The 19421-nt window shown below is 31.7% G+C and overlaps 2 protein-coding genes across 6 annotated transcripts in view; one reads left to right on the forward strand and one right to left on the reverse strand.

Moving 5' to 3' along the window:
* LOC139482117 (phosphatidylinositol 4-phosphate 3-kinase C2 domain-containing subunit alpha-like) overlaps positions 1–4431 on the reverse strand; it is a 66173-nt gene extending 61742 nt beyond the window's left edge. Inside the window, exons 1-2 of one of the 2 annotated variants that reach the window (XM_071265790.1) lie at positions 4319–4431; positions 532–2149 (exon numbers count right to left, since the gene is read on the reverse strand). In XM_071265790.1, coding sequence (XP_071121891.1) covers positions 532–2106 — 1575 coding nt within the window. In that variant the 5' untranslated portion in view covers positions 2107–2149; positions 4319–4431. Of the gene's footprint in view, positions 1–531; positions 2150–4099; positions 4218–4318 lie in introns of those variants that run through there. The other variant, XM_071265789.1, reaches the window with a different exon arrangement.
* Positions 4432–11683: 7252 nt separating this feature from the next.
* The window catches only part of LOC139482118 (sorting nexin lst-4-like), a 48786-nt gene continuing 41048 nt past the window's right edge, over positions 11684–19421 (forward strand). For 2 of the 4 annotated variants that reach the window (XM_071265792.1, XM_071265793.1), the window contains exon 1: positions 17246–17383. In XM_071265792.1, coding sequence (XP_071121893.1) covers positions 17363–17383 — 21 coding nt within the window. In that variant the 5' untranslated portion in view covers positions 17246–17362. Of the gene's footprint in view, positions 11749–17245; positions 17384–19421 lie in introns of those variants that run through there. The other 2 variants (XM_071265794.1, XM_071265795.1) reach the window with 2 other exon arrangements.

Consider the following 19421-nt stretch of genomic DNA (forward strand, 5'->3'; position numbering starts at 1 on the left):
ATTTCAAACAAATTCAGAAAATACACATTCCACTATATACATAATGGTACTGAATTATCTGCAAGCCCTGATGTAATTGTAACCTGAATTTTTTTCTAAATTACTCTTGTATACTTATTGTTTTTTTCTTGTCAGAGTATTTATATATATATTCATGATATTTGGATTTTATTTTTAAAATTTACACTAGTCAAATCCCCAAAAAAATCTTCATTTATGATAGGCACCACAGTACCTTGCAATTATACATTTAGTTTAACTCCCTCGATATAGTCAAAACATCAGTTTTTTTGTTGAAGACTTTTTGGGTCTCTGTTGTGTATTGCTGCCTCATTTATCATTGTTTATGTGCATGTTTATCATACATGTACCTCTGCTTGTATACATCATGTTCATTAAGGACAATAGAATTTTTTTTACCATGTTTACCTTGTGCATCTTTGGAACAAAATGATAGAAACAAATAACAATCTGTCATCTGATAGAAAAACTTTTGTGTCACTGTTAAACACAAAGAAATTTTAGTTATACCTGTGATTTAGGAGGTGGTGGGCGAGGAGGTGCTTCTTGTTCTGTTTCTACAACTGGTATTGCACTCTTAAGAAACATCTCTAGCTCATCATGGCTTGCCATTGGACAAACTCCCTTCTCTTCATCCTCGTCTGGAATTTGTGGATATAATGATGAACTGTATCCACTATCTTTATTACCTCTGTGGACAGGCTGCACCTCTGTTGCCTCTGCGAACACAAACGAGGGAAATCCACCTTTTGGTGATCCTGCCAAAACTCCTTCTCTTGAACAGACAGACTCGCTTCTTTGCCGTCTATACAATGGATCAAATGATTCTAAAGATAAATATTCTTTTTCAACCTCATCTCTTTCTTCATCGGACAATTCAATCAAATCACTTCCTTTACGACTTCGTGGTAGCGCATCGTCCACAAAATCACGATTATGAAAGTTGTCCTGAAAAACATCAGAATCTGTTTGTTTTTTATCTCCCCTTATGTTGTCGAATTCACTAGCACTAGCAGTTCTATGAATACCTGCTTGAGGCACATTAAGTCTGTGTGTTAACCATGCATCAGTACCATGCATACTAGATGGCCTGTTTGCATTAATTGTAGAGCTAATGTTTGGTGTAGGATTATAAGGATGTGGTTGAGAAAACTGATGTTGAAATTTACCAGCCATGACAGCCTGGTTTCCAGTTTGTTGTAAATTTGGTGCTGGTGGATGCATAGGAAGCACCTGAACCAGTCCATGTCCAATTTGTAAATTTGTAGGATAAATATTTGGGACATTTGAAAGACTTTTTCTAGGAGGTAATGGGGGTCCAGAAGTAGTCACATTTGTCATGTTTGTAGCACTATTCACAGCCCAAGGATCATTAGATGCATTATTAAAGTTTGGATTAAAAAGTTCTTGGTTCCAACCGTAACTTCCTGTTTGTCCAGAGGTCTGCCAGGGGGTCGGTAATCTAGCACCAAAATCGGTTCTAGATGGTTCTCTTCTTACTTCTCTAAATGCATGACTAATATCAGGATATGCTGGGTTGTTTGGATTGGAAGACAAGTTTTCAGATGACGAACTTGATGATATCTTATTAACATTTTCGTTACTTCCTGAATTGTCAAAAGATAGCCCTTGTAAATCCATGCTGTATTTGGTATGACTAAACTGCTTTTGATGTGTAACTGTGGGTTGGTCAGGAGACAGAGCTATCAAAGAGTCTCTGTCTTTTGAAGTAGGATTAGGATTGGGATTAGGCATTGTCAATTGTAGCGGGCTATTGTTTCTAGGTATGCTAGTTCCTGAGGAACTTGCATTATTTTGCATTGAAAAATTTCCTGTGAAATTATTTTGGAATGAATCTCCAAATGGGTCTGATGCTGGATTCAAGAAATTTTGATCCACTGTAGAATTTGTTCTTGTGTCTGAGAAATCGGGAATATTCCATCCCATTGAAGGCGGATCTGACCTTCGCGATCTTTGAGGTATTGGTGGTGGAGGGTTTAATTGTGGCACTGGGGAATTGTTTGTACCCCTTTGTTGGTAGTTGAGGGATTTTCCGTCCATCCCTTGGGAACTTGTAAATGCCATTTTTCAAGATCTTATCATCTAATCTTTTTCATCTGTCAAGATTCTGTAATAAAAAAAAATATCATAAAACATTTAAAACTCATCATAAATCAATAGCATGATATGACAACAAATATCATGATTATCACTGCACCTTTCAGCTTTCCCTTTTTATTCAATGTAAAACTCTTATGCCCACCAATCCTGCTTTTCACAGATTCACACTTACGACAGCTGATGATGAGTCCATCTTAACCCGATAAAATTACCTCTTTTAAATTTCGTGCTGAAAAATATTGCAAACACAAAATAACTTTTTATATGTTTAATACCTAGATGAAAGTGTGAACATGGCGTTTCTGATTGTTAACGTTGTAAACCTGTGTCATTTTATTAAAAGAATTGGGAAGAATTGAAGCCAGATTAGTATACTTTTTTAAACAAAAAAAATTCTGTTTAAATATGTACAATAACACCTGGAATGAACACTGTTCAGTGTCAAGAATTTCCTCATTAAAATTTTCAAACTTTTGCCGTTACCATGGTCAGATGGTTATAGGTTAGAAAAATAGGATTTTAAGTCAAAAAGTAAAATTTCATGAATTTTAAGTGATATCTAATATGAAGATCTTACACTTGTGTCACAATAGCCAAGGAAGCCCTCTTCTTAGAGTAGCTTCTGTCAGGGTGGCTATCAGTCATGTCAAAGGTTTAGTAATTCCTCAAAATAATTTTTAAACATGAATTCTGGGTTGCATCAAGATTCTATGAACTAATTCCAGAAGTCATCATTTCTTTCATAACAAGAATGTGTCCCAAGTACACAGATGCCCCACTCGCACTATCATTTTCTATGTTCAGTGGACCGTGAAATTGGGGTCAAAACTTTAATTAGGAATTAAAATTAGAAAGATCATATCATAGGGAACATGTGTACTAAGTTTCAAGTTGATTAGACTTCAACTTCTTCAAAAACTACCTTGACCAAAAACTTTAACCCGAAGCGAACGGACGCACAAACGGACACACAGACGGACGAACGGATGCACAGACGGACGCACAGACGGATGAACGGACGCACAGACGGACGAACGGAGGCACAGACCAGAAAACATAATGCCCCTCTACTATCGTAGGTGGGGCATAAAAATTAGAATATGATTTTTTCTCAATCAAAAGAATAACCTGATAACAGTACATATCTCAAATACAAATATTTTAACATTCTAAATTTGTTTTGTGTGTTTTTTATGAATTGGCAGACTACATAAATGTACATAAGGTATGCCCATGCCTCGGAAGGCCACCTTTGTAGTTTTAAACTACTCGTATTATAATAAATAACATTATTCAAATTAATAATTCACAACATGCATGATCATGATGATATATATGGTTCATGAAAATAGTAAGCTAACTTTTGAATAATTGGGTCTGCCATATTTCCCTACAAGAATCTTACTAAGAAGATACACATAGCTAATTCCTATAGTAAGATAGTACTTTAATTAAGTAAATATGACAAATTTCAAATTTAATAGTCACATTTTTATAAATATCAATAAAAACAGTATTTTAATGTTCACCAAAAATATTGAGTTTTTCATCATGTTTGATTTGTATATATTTATTCTTTGGTTCATATGAAGTATTACTATTAGGGAGTTCCCCAGAAATTGTTGTACCCAGTCTACACATGGTCATGCAAAGGGCTGCATGCAAAGGGTTAAAAATTTAAAGGAGGTGTGTCAATGAGACAGCAATAATGTTTGCACAGACTCTTTCATACAACATGGAAAGATAAAGTGCTTGTTATTTATGTACAAATAGTACATTGCAATTTTCTTTAAAAATCTTTAACTGGAGTGCAAACACTATAGTGAAAATTTGTATGTACATGTAACCAAATTGGACAAAGTCAAATTCAGCAAGCTTCAAATTAAACATGCAAACCCAACGTCAAAAATAGTCTCTGAAATTTCATATGTAAGAGTACTATAGATTAATATAAGACCTGAGTTCATTATTTTAGCTAACTGTTAACTGGTTAAATTACTGTAAAGTCACATCGGCCCCAGTCCATTTGTTTCAAATTATAAAAATGACAAAAGTGAAAACCAACCGGCCCAAAATTGACCAGGATGTAAAACATAGGTGCTTTGAAGAAGTGAAAATGAAAGTGGGAAATGTTTCTATTGCAGAGTTTGTTGTCTCAGATTCATAAAGCTCATACCCATTGACGCTAGACGCAAACTAGCTAAGATTAATTCTTCCATGTCCACAAACTTTTTTTAACAACATCAACCCACTTCCGGTTAACAGTATTACTGATAACATTTCATAAATTACCTATGCTTGAGGTGTGATATTTAGTAGAAGTGCAATATCATAAATATAATGTAAATCAATTCTTTTTATCTTACTATGAATAACTTAATTGTTTTGATGTCCTGTGCGTAACACATTATGTTATCTTTTCGTTTCACATTTTTAAGGAACGATAACTCTCATTTATTTTGTTTCTTGGTTCCCTGTCAAATATTTTCTGTTTTCGCTATAGAACTGTGTTCCTCGGTCAAAGTCTCTTTGAGGGTCCCAATGAGGAATGTGGACTGTATTGAACTGAATAAAATCAACTGTTATATTTGCTTGACAAAAGTCACATCAAGTGGCTTATATTTCACATAGGTTCCGGAAAACTGTGAATATAAACTTTTATCTTTTGAAACATCATTTAAAAGTTCAGATTTTTCTAATAATTATAATGTTTGCCGCTTTATGAAAGAATGTAGAAACTTGAAAAAGTCACAGGAAAATGTAGAGAAAAAAATCACGAATAAAAAGTTGCAGGATAAAAAATCACAAAAAATAAAGTACCAATGAACAAAATATAGTAAATTTTGATATTATATCTATAGGGGCATGGTAATTATTCCCTGTTTGTTTACATTGTATATTACAACAGGGCCATGCATATATATGTTACAGCGGGAATTTGTAAAATCAGGGATTTTGTAAAATCACTGAACTGATTAGTGATTTTATAAAATCCCTGATTTTGATCAGTGATTTTAGAAAATCTCTGAAATATTTAAGATATCTTTTTACAGATTCACTGAATGTTTTCAGGAGTCTGCAGTTAAAGATTTTAAAACATTTATAAGATTCATAAACTATTCTGGATTTTTACTAAACTTGGACAGAAGTCCCAAAAAAAAAAATACGAAAAAAAAACCCAGAAAATAATAAGAATGGTTGAAATCATGCATTATTTTAATAGCACCGGTTATTTTTTTCACTTTAAGGTTTGTAAATTAAAATAGCCCTGCGTGTACGAACAGAATGAAACTTTTAAAGGCACAATAAGCCAAATTTGTTTATATTCATGAATTTGTGCTGGAATGACGTAAAAAGTAAGAAAAAAAATGTTTGTTCCATTTCATTTTCATGTATTATACAGTTGTTCATGTTGTTAATCTTAAAGTCATATGAAACGAGTGACCGGTGAAAATAATGTTATTCCAATTCTTGAACCAATGCATACAAACATCATAAACTTAATCTTCTGTGCACGATTTTATCATTTGTGACAAGGTACGATAAGCTATTGCAACTGGCCCCCTATTTTCGTTGAAATTAGAATTCATAATATCTAAGAAACCTGGCTATTTCTGAAGAGAATAGTGTCTTATCTAACAAAAAATCAATATAACTTTTCTTTTTCTGTGTGAAAAAATTATTAAATACCTCTCTCTTTTTCATGAAAAACGTAAATTTTTTGAAAATCCGAAGTTTTTCCGTCCGTTTGAGCAATTTTTAACTATGAGCGGACGCGAGTACCACGAAGATATTTCAATGTGTTGTTTGTTTTAAGGAAATAATTGATTGTTTAAAATATATTCGTGGTACTCGCGTCCGCTCATGTTCAAAATTCAAAATTTCTACACTGAAAATTCCTTGTTTTTACGGAAACGTCGATAATATGTGAACCAAGGTCCGGAACGATCTTGCATTTCCGAATCTGCTCGAGTATCTTATTTTAACTCAGGTGATCTTGATTGAGTAACACAACTTCAATGCCGGATAGGAAAAAAACTTTTTCGTTCTTTATCATGTTTAGAGTTGTTTTAAAGTCGGGCAAAGTAAAGGAACATGTGATTTTGAATCATTTTTTTTTAAGTGACAGTGGCAGTGTTGTCAAAGAACAACCAGCAAACTGAACATTCAACAACACTAAATGAATAAAGACCCTACCAAATTATAACCCTTTTTATCCGTGTACATAGTACGTAAATGGCAAATGGAAATTTAAATCGATTTCAAGTGGAAACAAAAAATAGAACCGAGATTATCTTTCCTGTCAATGGATTATACAGGACATTATTTGATTTTTTTTTTAAATGATTTTAAAGAAACAAAAATCTTAACTCATTAAATTTATTGTAAATATTTTAAATATATAACATGTATTAAAAAGAAATACTGCAAGGTTTAGATATAATTTTGAAACTTTAATTAAGTGTATGCAAATCTTGTAAACCTTTGAAAAATTACAAAGTCAAATATGATACTATATAATAATCTCAACAAAATTCGACTTTCAAAATCCGAAGAGACATTACAGATGCATGCTTGATTTTTTAAAACAAAAATCCATGCGTCTACTTTCGTATATAAACTGATCAGACAGCTGTTACTTGCTAAAAGCTGACATTACAACATGATAAAATTTTCAGTTAAAAAAATATAATACTATCTTTTCTGTGACTATTTTATTTTATTTTATTTCTTTTCACTTTTTCTTTTCTAGAATTTTTTCTCTAATATAAAATAAAAGGACAAGCTGCCATGTGTGCGAATTGTTAATCGATAAAAGGATAACATAACTATTTTTTGACACATTCCCTATCCAGTCCATTCCAATTTTAGACAATGTATATTAAACTTGTATTTTGTGTATCTTCTCAAGGGATGTAGAAAAGATATTTCCTTTAATACTCAAGAGAAGCACACATTGTACCTGTTAGATAATGAGGAACAAAAATATTCAGTGTCTTTTTGTTTTTGGAATGTACAAGTACCCGGCCACGTCCACTTATTTGTATTTTTATTGATCTTGGCCTTATTTTAACTGATTTTTATATTTCGTTCTTATGTTTTACTGTTACACCACTGTCCAATGTTATGGTGAGGTTTCAGATCCCGCTAAGATGTTAAACCTGCCACATTCTCTATGTATGTGCCTGTCCCAAGTCAGGAGCATGGAGTCAGTTTCACAAAAGAAAACTTACGACTAAGATTGATCGTGAGTCATGAACATTTCAGTATACTTACGATCCTTCTTAGTCGTAAGTTTTTTTGTGAAACCGACTCCTGTAATTTAGTGGTTATCGTTTGCTTATGTGCTCCATTTTTGTTTTTGGTTAATTTTTGTCTGCATAGATTAGGCCGTTGGTTATCTCGTTTGAATCGTTTGACATTGTTATTTCGGGGCCTTTTATAACTGACAATGTGGTATGGCCTTGCTCATGTTGAAGGCCGTATGGTTGTTAATTTCGTGGTCTTTTGAGTGGAGAGTTCCCATTGTCAATCATACCACATCTTTCTATTTATAATAAATGCATTGCACAAAATGACTAAAACCACTAGACTCCTATCATTTTCTTGATTGCTTAAAGATAGATATGTTATTATTCTATTTTTTCATGATATATTCATCTTTTGTCTTAGATTAAAAATAAAACTGTAAAAGAACCCAGTCATTGCCCCCTATCCTCTCGGTCCCAGTTGAAAAATATCAATATGTAGATCAATTTAACAATTACAGTATGCACCAATTTACTCAATGTTCTAAATAATAATATGAATGGTACTACTTTTTACTGCATAAAATTTATTTTACAACTAAAAGGTTTAAAAAAAATGGACGTTCATGTACATTTTGAAAGTCAGCAGCCAAGTTCACACATAAAACATTTCTACTCTTATAATTCTCAACTATTTTTTTGTGCTTCACGTATGTAATAAAGAGCATGCATACGTCCTCTCAGTACCGGAGCAAGCATTAAGTTGTTCCCTTGTCCGTCTATAAATACGTACATACATTGTAGGTCCGTCCGTCTGTATGTCCCAAAACTGGTTTCCGATCTCTAACTTTAGTTTGCCTCAACCAAATGTTAAGAAACTTAATATACACAATGCTTATCACCACAAAACACAGGTGAAGTTTGATTTTGCTGGCGTCACTTGATACTAGAGTTATGCTCCTTAACAAAAGGAAAAAATGCTGAATTTTTCGTTTCCGTTTTCCAACTTTAGTTTGTCTCTACCAAATGATATAAAACTTATACACACTGTTCATTACCACAAAACACAGATAGAGTTTGAATGTTGATGGCGCCACTTTTCCAGTTCAAGAGTTATGTCCCTGTACTAAAAGCAAAATTGCTGAATTGTTCGTTTCCGTTCTCTAACTTTAGTTTGATTCAACCAAATGTTATGAAACTTCTAAACAATGCTTATTACCACAAAACACAGACCCAGTATGAATTTTGGGGATTTCTTTTATTTTTTCTGTTCTAGGGTTATGCTCCTTTACAAATGAAAAAAAAATGCTGATATTTTGTTTCCGATCTTTAACTTTAGTTTGTCTCAATTCAATATTATGAAATGCATATACAATGATTATTGCCACAAAACTCAGTTTAAGTTCAAATTTTAGTAGCGTCACTTTTAAAGTTCTTGCGATATATCTCTGTATAACTTTATATGTTAGCGGGGGAATCAACTGAGTCCATAAACTCCATTTATTTGAGTTAAATTATTCAATCTTTGGGTGAAGAAAAAAAACCGGAAATTAATTGAAACCTGACAGTCATACATAACATTGTCTATTCATCAGATCATGCACAATTGATTTTTTTTGAAAATAACAATAGAGAAAAAAATAAACATTGTGAAAACGGGGGGGGGGGGGGATTATTATACAGTATGCAAAACTAAAAAATATGTATTTGCTGTCTCTCTTTTATATGAAAATACATACTTAGATATGCATAAAAATTATTTTATCTGATTTGTGATGGTTGCTAAGCAAGATATTATATCATGGATACGTTCCTGTGTAACCATGGAAACACTGAATTAAGAATTATATATTAGAATTGCACATCTGCACTAAAGGTACTCATAAATATCCTTTAGTTCCACGTTTCAAGCTTAAAAATTACACTCAGTGATACTAAACATCTTTTTAAATGTTCTTCAGCTGTTAACTTAAAACACACTATGCGTTGCTAAGGAAAACTCGGGTTGATTTGACGGATTATATAGATATAAAATCTCTTTTTTTTCATGCAAACATTGTTTCTTAATATATCAATATAGGAGGTGACTTAATATGAGTTCTATGAAAACATTTGAATTTTTTATTTTTTTTATGGATAAAATTGGATAAAAAAGTACTTTTGTGTGATCACTAGGCAACATTGTGGTTGCTAGGTTACTATTAAGAACTTTTTAAAATGATATACCCAACAATAGTAAATATTCAAGTGTTTGGTAACACATTACCATTCATTTTAATAGATTCAGAAGTCTTTTCCTTAGGCAATTGCAATAAAGATGAATATTATAGTTCGTTTTATAAAACCCGTTGCTAGGCAACTAAATAATCACATAAACACAAAATGCTCAACATTTTTTTAAGTCACTATGCATAGACTAATGATGGATTGAATATGAAGTCATTTGAAGAGGGGGCCAAAAATGCACCTTATCATACCTTGTCCAAAACGTATAGTCGTCAATTCTTTTTTTCAATCGGTCAGTGTTATTGTTAAAATATGGCAGGTAATTAAAGTTCGTGTTTTGAAGCCGAAGTTTAACGATTTTCACCCGTTTGTCAACAATCAACAAAAAAAGCATAGATATTGACATTGTTTAACATGCACATTCAGATAATAGTTTATTTTAAGGACATCCATGCGTATTGTGATCACCGGATTTTTACGAGATGGGTCACGCTGAGGTCATTTGCATACGAAAAAATATTTCCGCGAATTGCTTCCTGGAAGCAAGCAATTAAAATAAAGTAAACTTCTTCTAAATATGAACAAATGAAATAATTTTCTTCATAAAAAAGTATATGTAAATAAGTTTTATAATGAAAACTATCCATCGAGTTATGAAAAACATATGCATTATTTTTTTTTAATTTGAGGTTTCTTATGACTTTAAGAATTCAAGATAAGTCGGGTTGTAAATTTTCACATCCTATGGACAATGAACAATAACAGATGAGTTTAGTTTAAACATATTTTATTCATAGTGGATTGGGAAACAAGTTTTGCAACTTATATCAATCCCTTTCCACTTTGCGGGTGCGAGTGCTGCCGCTTATAGCGCCATTAGCATACTCGTTTTCGAAATCTACAAGGGTGTCTTTAACCTGCAAAATATATGGCTCTCTCTTAACACTGATCAGCCATTCATCATCCCCTTCCGACGGACTATCATCGTTTCCCCAAGACCATACTGGAATATGGTGTCACTTGAAGGAGAGCCGAAAATTCTGTCCCCGAAATTTTCATCCCAGATGAGTGATCAGATACACTACTCTTGAAAGATTGGGCATTCTGCTGGAGCTGTACACTATCAAAGATTTAAATATGACAGAAATTATCTAAGAGATTGCAATCTTACTAGACATAAAAAATTTCATTGTGTGACCCCCTGTAAAATAAAATTTTGGATGGCAATCCCCCCAGCTGTGTGATATTTTGGGTAATGACCCCCTCCCCTAAAATTAACCAACCCCCATAGCTGATAAATAATGACTGTTCCATAAAGACTTTTTTGTTTTTTCTTATTGCCAAAAATTGGACTTTTCAGATATTGTTTCATATGCAAAAGCTATCATATCAATGCTAATGATAAATAAATGTAATGTTTCAAATGTACATACAGTACAATATTTAGTGATTTTTGGTTTGTTTCTTTTATATTAGTCTTGCTACAATGTAAATCATCAAATTGTATAGTCGACGCCCGGGGAATTATCTTCAATAATTGAAGGAAACAGCTAGAAACTGAAAGAAGAAATATTATATATCATATCATACAAATATAAAACATGCCATCTGGCTTTGATTATAACTATCTGCAAAGACAGGATACCAGATAGCAGAGAGATATATGTATGGAGAGTTGATATCACATCTTCTTATTTCTTTCGAATTATATGTCTTTGTCTCTCCTATATCTAGGTATAAACGTTAGTATCTTTTCTAGCCATTTCAACTGCTCTCATCCAGAGATTGTATTTATATATGTCTCTGCATGGTTTATGTTTTTATAGTTTTTCCCTGTAACTGAATGTATAATTATATTGATATAATTTTGTTTTTGTTTATTTATATGCTACCTGTACTTAACTAAATTATCGTATCGTCTCCTATATCCTATCAAGGATTTATATAGTAAGAAGGTCTTACTGTATCCTTGATCCTATCAAGAATTTGTATACTATACAAATCTTTGATAAGACAAAATCCTCAGGACCCCCCAATATCCAATGTCCATTAGAGTTATCCCTCTTGTAAAATTTCTCAATATTTATAGATGGCGTATTAAAATCTGCAATTTGTCATGGCAGAGAGCACTGTAAGTCACTTTTAAGCCATCATTTAGGGATAGAATCACTGTTTTGATTATTTTTATGGTCTCTGTGAGAAGAAAAGTCACTATAATCCTTTGGAATTAATTGTCAATCTTAAAAGTCAACAGGAAATATAGTTATCGTCAAAAGAGATAGCTGAACCCGCCCCCGTCCGATTTCAAAATATTTAATTGACATGACAGTTCATGTGATCATTATGAAATTTAAAAAAACGGAAATTTGAACCAAATCCATGGTTACAAATACATTTTGAAGAGGTTTAATTTTGCGGTACTAATATGACTAATTTTATAGTGTTGTCCGATTTAGTTTCCTATTTCCATTTATAAATTACCATGGTAAAATTTAGATTTTCAGAGACCCATAATATTTTTCTTCTGAAAATTGACAATAACTGTTCACACGCACTTGTTTATGTCTATGGGGGTTTACTATTCACACTCAAAAATCGTATGAGTGTGCACGTGGGATAGTAAAAACAGTATACTTTCGCACCCTACACGTTTGCACCTCCGAATTCGCCTTGGAAGTCCTTTCGCACCATACACGTTCACACCCAATTTGTATTAGAATCTCAGTTGAATTGAAAGATATTGTTTTATATGTATATACCAAATAATTTTATTTTCTTGAATAAAATTTGAGGAATTATCTTATAATTTTTTTTTTATTAATTTGATGATTAATTATTAAATTTATGTTAATTATGTATGATTACTGCTAGTTGGTATTTATTCACAGCCTAATTTGGTGTTATTTTTAGTGTTAAAAAAGTCATGATTGTTGTTTTTTAACTTGCTTTGATGCATAATGTGTTTTAAGTAATAAAGAATGGAAATTGTAAAGAACTGCATATATTTAGCTTGGTATGACTAAAACTTTGAAGATTTTATATAAAATTTGATAAGTTTAAAAACTACGTGCAGGGAAAATATATGTTGTTTTATGAAAATATACAATAAATGTTTATGTTAGCTGCTTAAATGTATATATTTTAAAAGATAACGAATGAAATAACGTTAATATAAACAGTAAGTTCGTGCGCATGTGTCAAACATATTTTGTGCTCATTAGGACACGGCTTTGTTTACAAAGCGTAATAAGGACGTCATATTAGAATGTGCGATTTGTATTTTATTGAAAATGATAGTAAAAATTTGGGCGCGAATGTGTAGGGTGCCAACGGACTCTGGATGAGAACATTCAGGGTGCGAACGTGAAAGGGGTGAACATAAATGGGCGCAAACGGACCCTGATTCAGTAAAAAACCCATTTAGGTTCTAAACCATTGCCTGTGTCACTGTCACATAGACATATTTACACTTGTAGGCAAAGTTGTTTGCTATTATGTATTCAAGTTCCATTTATTTTGACACCACAATTCAAAAAAGTTGTTGTCACAATTAAAAAGTGGTTGATGCTTGATGTCATACGTACGGTTATTTTGGAGCAGATCTAAGAGGGGGGCAGGACCTTTTTCGGGACGTCAGTATTGGGTCTTTTTAAGCTTGGGATTTCAGGATTGACCCTTTCGGGATCCTGGATTTTTTTTTCTCGAATTTCAGGTTGTGGAGATTTTTTTGAAAAATTTGGGACCTTGTGATATCATGTTTTTAAGCCCTGGATTTCGGGATCAGTACCCCTCCAACCCCCTCTCATCTAAGGTCATTCAGAGACCAAATTCAGCTAAATATAAAAAATGTAAATATATAGGTTTCTTGAAATGTCATGCAGCCAGCAGGGTGGATTGTATATGAACTGTAAAATGAGGAAAAATCTCTCTTGACTAGACTCGAAATGGTCATAAAATTATACACTATTTACCATGGAAATATTATGGACAATGAAGTTGTTCTGTAACTTTTGTTCTGTTTTCATGGTTTAGCAGTATCCCTCCACTATCATGACTATCTTGGGGAACCATTGAATACAAACTGATACACGATGTTTATACGGTGTAACCATAAAACTCAGATCAAGTTTGAATTTTGGTGGTGTCACTTTTACTGTTCTAGAGTTATGCCCCTTTGCAAATGGAAAAAAAAATGATTTTTGGTTTCCACTCTGACTTCTGCTCTAAGTTTAACGTTAGTTTGTCTCAACCCAATTTTATGAAACTTATACACAATGCTTATCACCTCAAAATACAGATCAAGTTTGATTTTTTATGGGGCGCTTTTACTGTTTCAGAGTAACAAAAAATGTATACCCCTTTACAAAAGGAAAATAAAATGATGAGTGAACTTAAGTTTGCCTCAACCAAATGTTATGAAACTTATTCACAGTGCTTATTTATATAACAAAAAAAACCAACAGATTAAGTTTGAATTTTAGTGGTGTCACTTTATCTGTTCTAGAGTTATACCCCTTTACAAATGGAAAAATTGATGACTGTTTGGTTTCTGTTCTCTGACTTTACTTTGCCTCAACCAAATGATACGAAGTTTATATACAATGCTTATAACCACAAAATATAGATCAAGTTTGATTTTTAGGGGTGTCATTTCTACTAACATGACTAATATAGAGTTATATCCCTTTACATGTATTTTTCGTTTTCGTTCTCTAACTTAAGTTTGCAGCAACCAATTGTTATCAAACTACAAAATAGTAACTACTACAAAATTCAGATAAATTACAAATTTTGGTAGCGTCACTTTTACTATTTGTTCTTCAGTTATGTCCCTTTAAAACTTTATATGATATGCAAGCAATAGAGAGCCATGGTGTAGTGGTTAGTGCATCGGACTACTAACACAAAGGTTCCTGGTTAGATTCACGTTCTGGGATGAAAATTTCAGGGACTGAATTTTCGGCTCTCCCTTGACACCATTTGCAAGTATGGTCTTGAGGAAGCAATGATAGTCTGTGGGAAGGGGACAATAAATAGCTACCCGTGTTAAGAGAGAGCCATATCTCTTGCACGTAAAAGTCACCCTTGTAGATTTTCGAAAAAAGAGCAGGCTAATGCTGCTACAAGGCAGTACTCTCTGACACCAGCAAAGTGGAAAGGGATTAATTTAAGTTGCAAAACTTGTTTCCCAATCCACTATAAATAAATATGTTTAAATTAAATTAAGTTAAGCAGTATAGCATCATGTGAGTCCCATGGAAACATTCCCCTTTTATTTATAAATGAGTTCAGAGAGGTGACTCCAGTAAATTTAATGTGTAAAAAAGTCAGAGTTAGTTCTGCCCGAAAAGTAATTTACACATTTGAACATTTTTCAGCACAGAAGCTATGATATACATGTGATATATATAAATCCAAATTGAGCAGTACATACAATAACATATATTCATGATACATTTATATCTATTTTCAAATTTTAATCATATATATATATATACATACGTACACAACAATGTAAACAAAAATCATGACTTGACTAAAAAGGTGAAAGTATATAAAACAGGCTATTATTTGAACTTGGAATTATTTTTAATTATGGAATTTGCTTGATTTCTTGTTATTGAAATTTTCAATAAATTCCACGTTTATTCTGTACTGAAATGTTCTGTGCTGCCCACAACACTTTCTATTACAAAGAAAATAGTATTTTTTAATAGAATGTACTGTGCCGCGCACAACACTATCTAACCAAAATACATTGTATGGAAAGTGTTATTAACCGCTCAAAAGATCATAATACCAAATATTACATGGAATTTATAAAAAAATTTAATCACAAAAAATTAGGCAAATTCCATAATTAAAAATAATTCCAAGTTCAAATAATAGCCTGTTATAACATTTAACAGGTTTAAATCCCATCATCTGACGAATCTTAGCAATACTGTTATTTATCTACTGAATTCAACTTTTTCCTGACCTGTTGATTATTTTCATTTAAACAATGTGTGATTATGTTTGACCACTTCTTCATTGGTTGAAATTCAATTTTGGCTTCAATTTTGTTTACTTTTCGCTGAATTTCCTATAGTGATATCATGTTATAATGATGATACATGTACTTATTATATATATCATTCAAAAGAAGGATGAAGATTGTCTGTTTACTGTATAAATATCAATATCGAGAAACTGATTCCTGGCACTAACAAATCTCATGCAATACGATATTTATCCACCTTCAACAGATAAATATCTCGTTGAGCTTCACTATTTAAAATTTGAAAATTTAACTGTTTGACACTGTTTGAGGTGATAAATATTGTATCACACTTGATGCTGAGTTGTAGAATCTATTCTTATCATGGTTACATTTAAATGCTATATACATGATATACATGTTTATATGTATGTGCAATCCAAAATCAAAGAAGAATCTTTAATTTGGCATGAATTGATAGAAAAATTGGTTTCATTCCTAGTTCATTTGTCATTTGTCTGGGGTCAGAATTGTCCAGTTCTTATAAAGTTAAATATTTCATGTCTAGCTTCTTAAATATATTTTGCTAAATAAATAGACAGTCACACAATTATGTTTTAAATATTAACATGATTAACCACATTTTACAATGTTTTAAATCCTATTGATTTATGCAATATGACATGTTTTCTCATCATGCTCAAGTGACAGAATTTAAGTTTGATGCTTCAGAAAGTGCAAAATGTGATATTTCTTTGTTTGTCTTAATCATCATGATCATGTTAACACAAATCATGTACATTTAAATCAATACTTTATTTAGAAAAAAAGTCCTTTTGTTGTAATTATAGTCATTTCTACAAGTGCCATATAAAGCATCCATAACAGTTCATTAATTTAAAAAATCATTATATTAAGTGCTGTATGGTTGAAATAAGGATGTGATGAATTCCCCCTTATATGAGTGTCTGGATAGAGTATACATGTACAAATATTAGATAATAACCTACCAATGATAAAAAAGGGCCCAAAAAATAAAGAAAAGAATTATTAGTAGGCCAACAAAATAAAAAACTAAGAGCTAGTAGGCCATTAAAATAAACAAAAGAGAATTAAAACAGGGGTGATAAACATGATTAATATAAAAAACAGAGAAAAATGACATAAGAAATTAAAGAATACAGTTCTGAATGACATGAATATAGGACCCCATGTCCAGACTCCAGAACCTTATAAATATATTTCTGAAGTTCCTGGTTTAATCAAATGCTAACTTGTAAGACTTTAACATTACATTTTTGAATCTCTGACAATTATATAGATAATAAACTATGTATCAGGATTTTTGTTCCTAATTAACAGGTTTAGGTGAAGCCTTGAAATTCTTATTTCACATCTTTCAGTATACTTTTCTCAACATGTCTCTAGCCTAAGGTTAATTTAAACCTAAATAAATATCACTTATGCTTCATCAACCAACAGGTAAACAGACAAAAAAATGAAATGATTAATTCTGATGAATTACGATAAGAACATCTTTAATAATCGGGTAAATAAACCCTTGTTACTGACCGAGACGTTAATTTGAGTCATTCAAATATCACCTCAGTGTATTTATTACTAATAAGGTGGTTCTGTTTGAATTAGTTAGTATAGTTTGTGACTCATGTTTTGATCAGTTCAATTGGCATGATTGGGGTGATTTTAAATTTGTTATTATTATTCAATTTTACACGAAAATAGGAAGAGTGATTTTTATTGGAAAATGATTCAGAAAGGAATGAAGGTAAAATATTATTTGTGTGAAAAAGATCAGAATGATTATCTATATTCATAATTGATTATAGACAATGATATTTGTATGTATAACAATGAAGTATCGAATATATTGAATTTAAAGCTACATGTATACATTATGTTAATATGCAAGAGTATTTGTAAACATGGAAAGTATTTTGGCAAGAAACAGTGAGACTATTTCTGCATATATATTTATATGTGATAAATTAATATTGACTTGTAAGACATGTAAGAAAAGTCTGCCAATGCATATATTACCAATAAAATTTCTGGATCCAACAGATGTATCTATGTTTAAACGAACCATACAGAAAATAATAAGTTAATAATTTACATTTATATATGTAACATGCAAATTGACAATTACATTTTATTGCCTTTCTGAAAAGCAGATGTTGAAAATATAGGATTTCAATTTTATTCTTTAAACATGTTATTCAAAATCATATGACGATTAACATGATTAATATAAAGTCAGCTGAAATTTTCAATATCGCCAGCTTAAAAAAGACCTTTTCCTGTATATCATATAAAAAAGAAGATGTGGTATAATTGCCAATGAGACAACAATCCACAAAAGACCAAAATGACACACACATTAACAGCTATAATAGGCCCCGATAAGACAATGTAAAACAATTCAAACGAGAAAACTAACGGCCTTATTTATGTAAGAAAATGATCGAAAAACAAATATGTAACACATAAACAAACGACAAACACTGAATTACAGGCTCCTGACTTGGGACAGGCACATACATAAATAATGTGGCGGGGTTAAACATGTTAGCGGGATCCCAACCCTCCCCCTAACCTGGGACAGTGGTATAACAGTACAACATAAGAACGAACTATAAAAATCAGTTGAAAATGGCTTAACTCATCAGATGGACAAAAATATGTATATTTTGATCTTTATTCTTATAATCATCATGGACAATTTTTACAATGACACCAAATATGTCATATGAAACAAGCTGTATCAGATTTAGTTACATTTCGTGTATGACTGAAATCAATTATGTTATTTGTACTCCACCCCTTTTTATTCGATTAATTCGAAAGAAATAGAACATTTGAAAGGTTTATTAGCGGATACAGGACTTTTGTATTAAATCAATTAAACATTAAATCCAAGATACAGTTATTTTTAAAGATAAATTGCTTTTTTCATTGCTATTTTTAGTGATTTAAACATTTTACAAATTGAAAAAAAATCTTAATCGTCTTTTAAAACGAAATGAATTAATGACTGGCGAGGATTTTAGATTGAAGTTAAAAAAAATGTCCCATAATCAATATTGGTTGATTGATATTGAGTGATTGCTATTTTAGAATGATTGCCTAATTAACTTGCATTTTACCAAACTACAGTAAAACCTACAAAGTATACCATGTTTACATGGAATACTAACTGGAACAGCCTAAATCACTTGCATTTCATCAAACTTACAGTGAAACCTACATTGTATACACTACATACAACAATAACTGGAAGAGCCCACTAAACTGGCTTTTCTTCAAACTTGAGTGAAACATATATGTAATCACTGTATGTGTTGAAGACCAATTGGTGGCCTTTTAATTTGTTTTTTTTCTCTTTGACACATTCACATTCTCCATTTCCATTTTCAATTTCATTGTATATATATTTGACAATAATACAGCAAAAAGCTTAACTTCATGAACTTACTTGCATTCCATCAAAATCAGTGAAACCTATAACTGAAACCAGTATAAAATATATCGGTCTTATATCAATATTAGTAATTTATCTGGTATAATTAAGCTCCTCTCTTTTTTTCTTTACAAAATCTTTAATCCATCAGAGGTATGAGTTTATTTTGGTTTAATCATGTTAATAGATACTCGGTATCAAAATGATGTTGATGTATAATTTTAATACCTATAAAAATTTCAAAATGTTGGCTTTAAATGTTGATCAAATTTAATTATATGAGTTATCTCCCCTTGTTTCTTCTACTAAACTATGCAACAGTTTTGATAATTATATTTTTTTTCTA

The sequence above is a fragment of the Mytilus edulis genome, chromosome 7 (genome assembly GCF_963676685.1).
Source record: "Mytilus edulis chromosome 7, xbMytEdul2.2, whole genome shotgun sequence".
Classification (NCBI taxonomy): domain Eukaryota; kingdom Metazoa; phylum Mollusca; class Bivalvia; order Mytilida; family Mytilidae; genus Mytilus; species Mytilus edulis.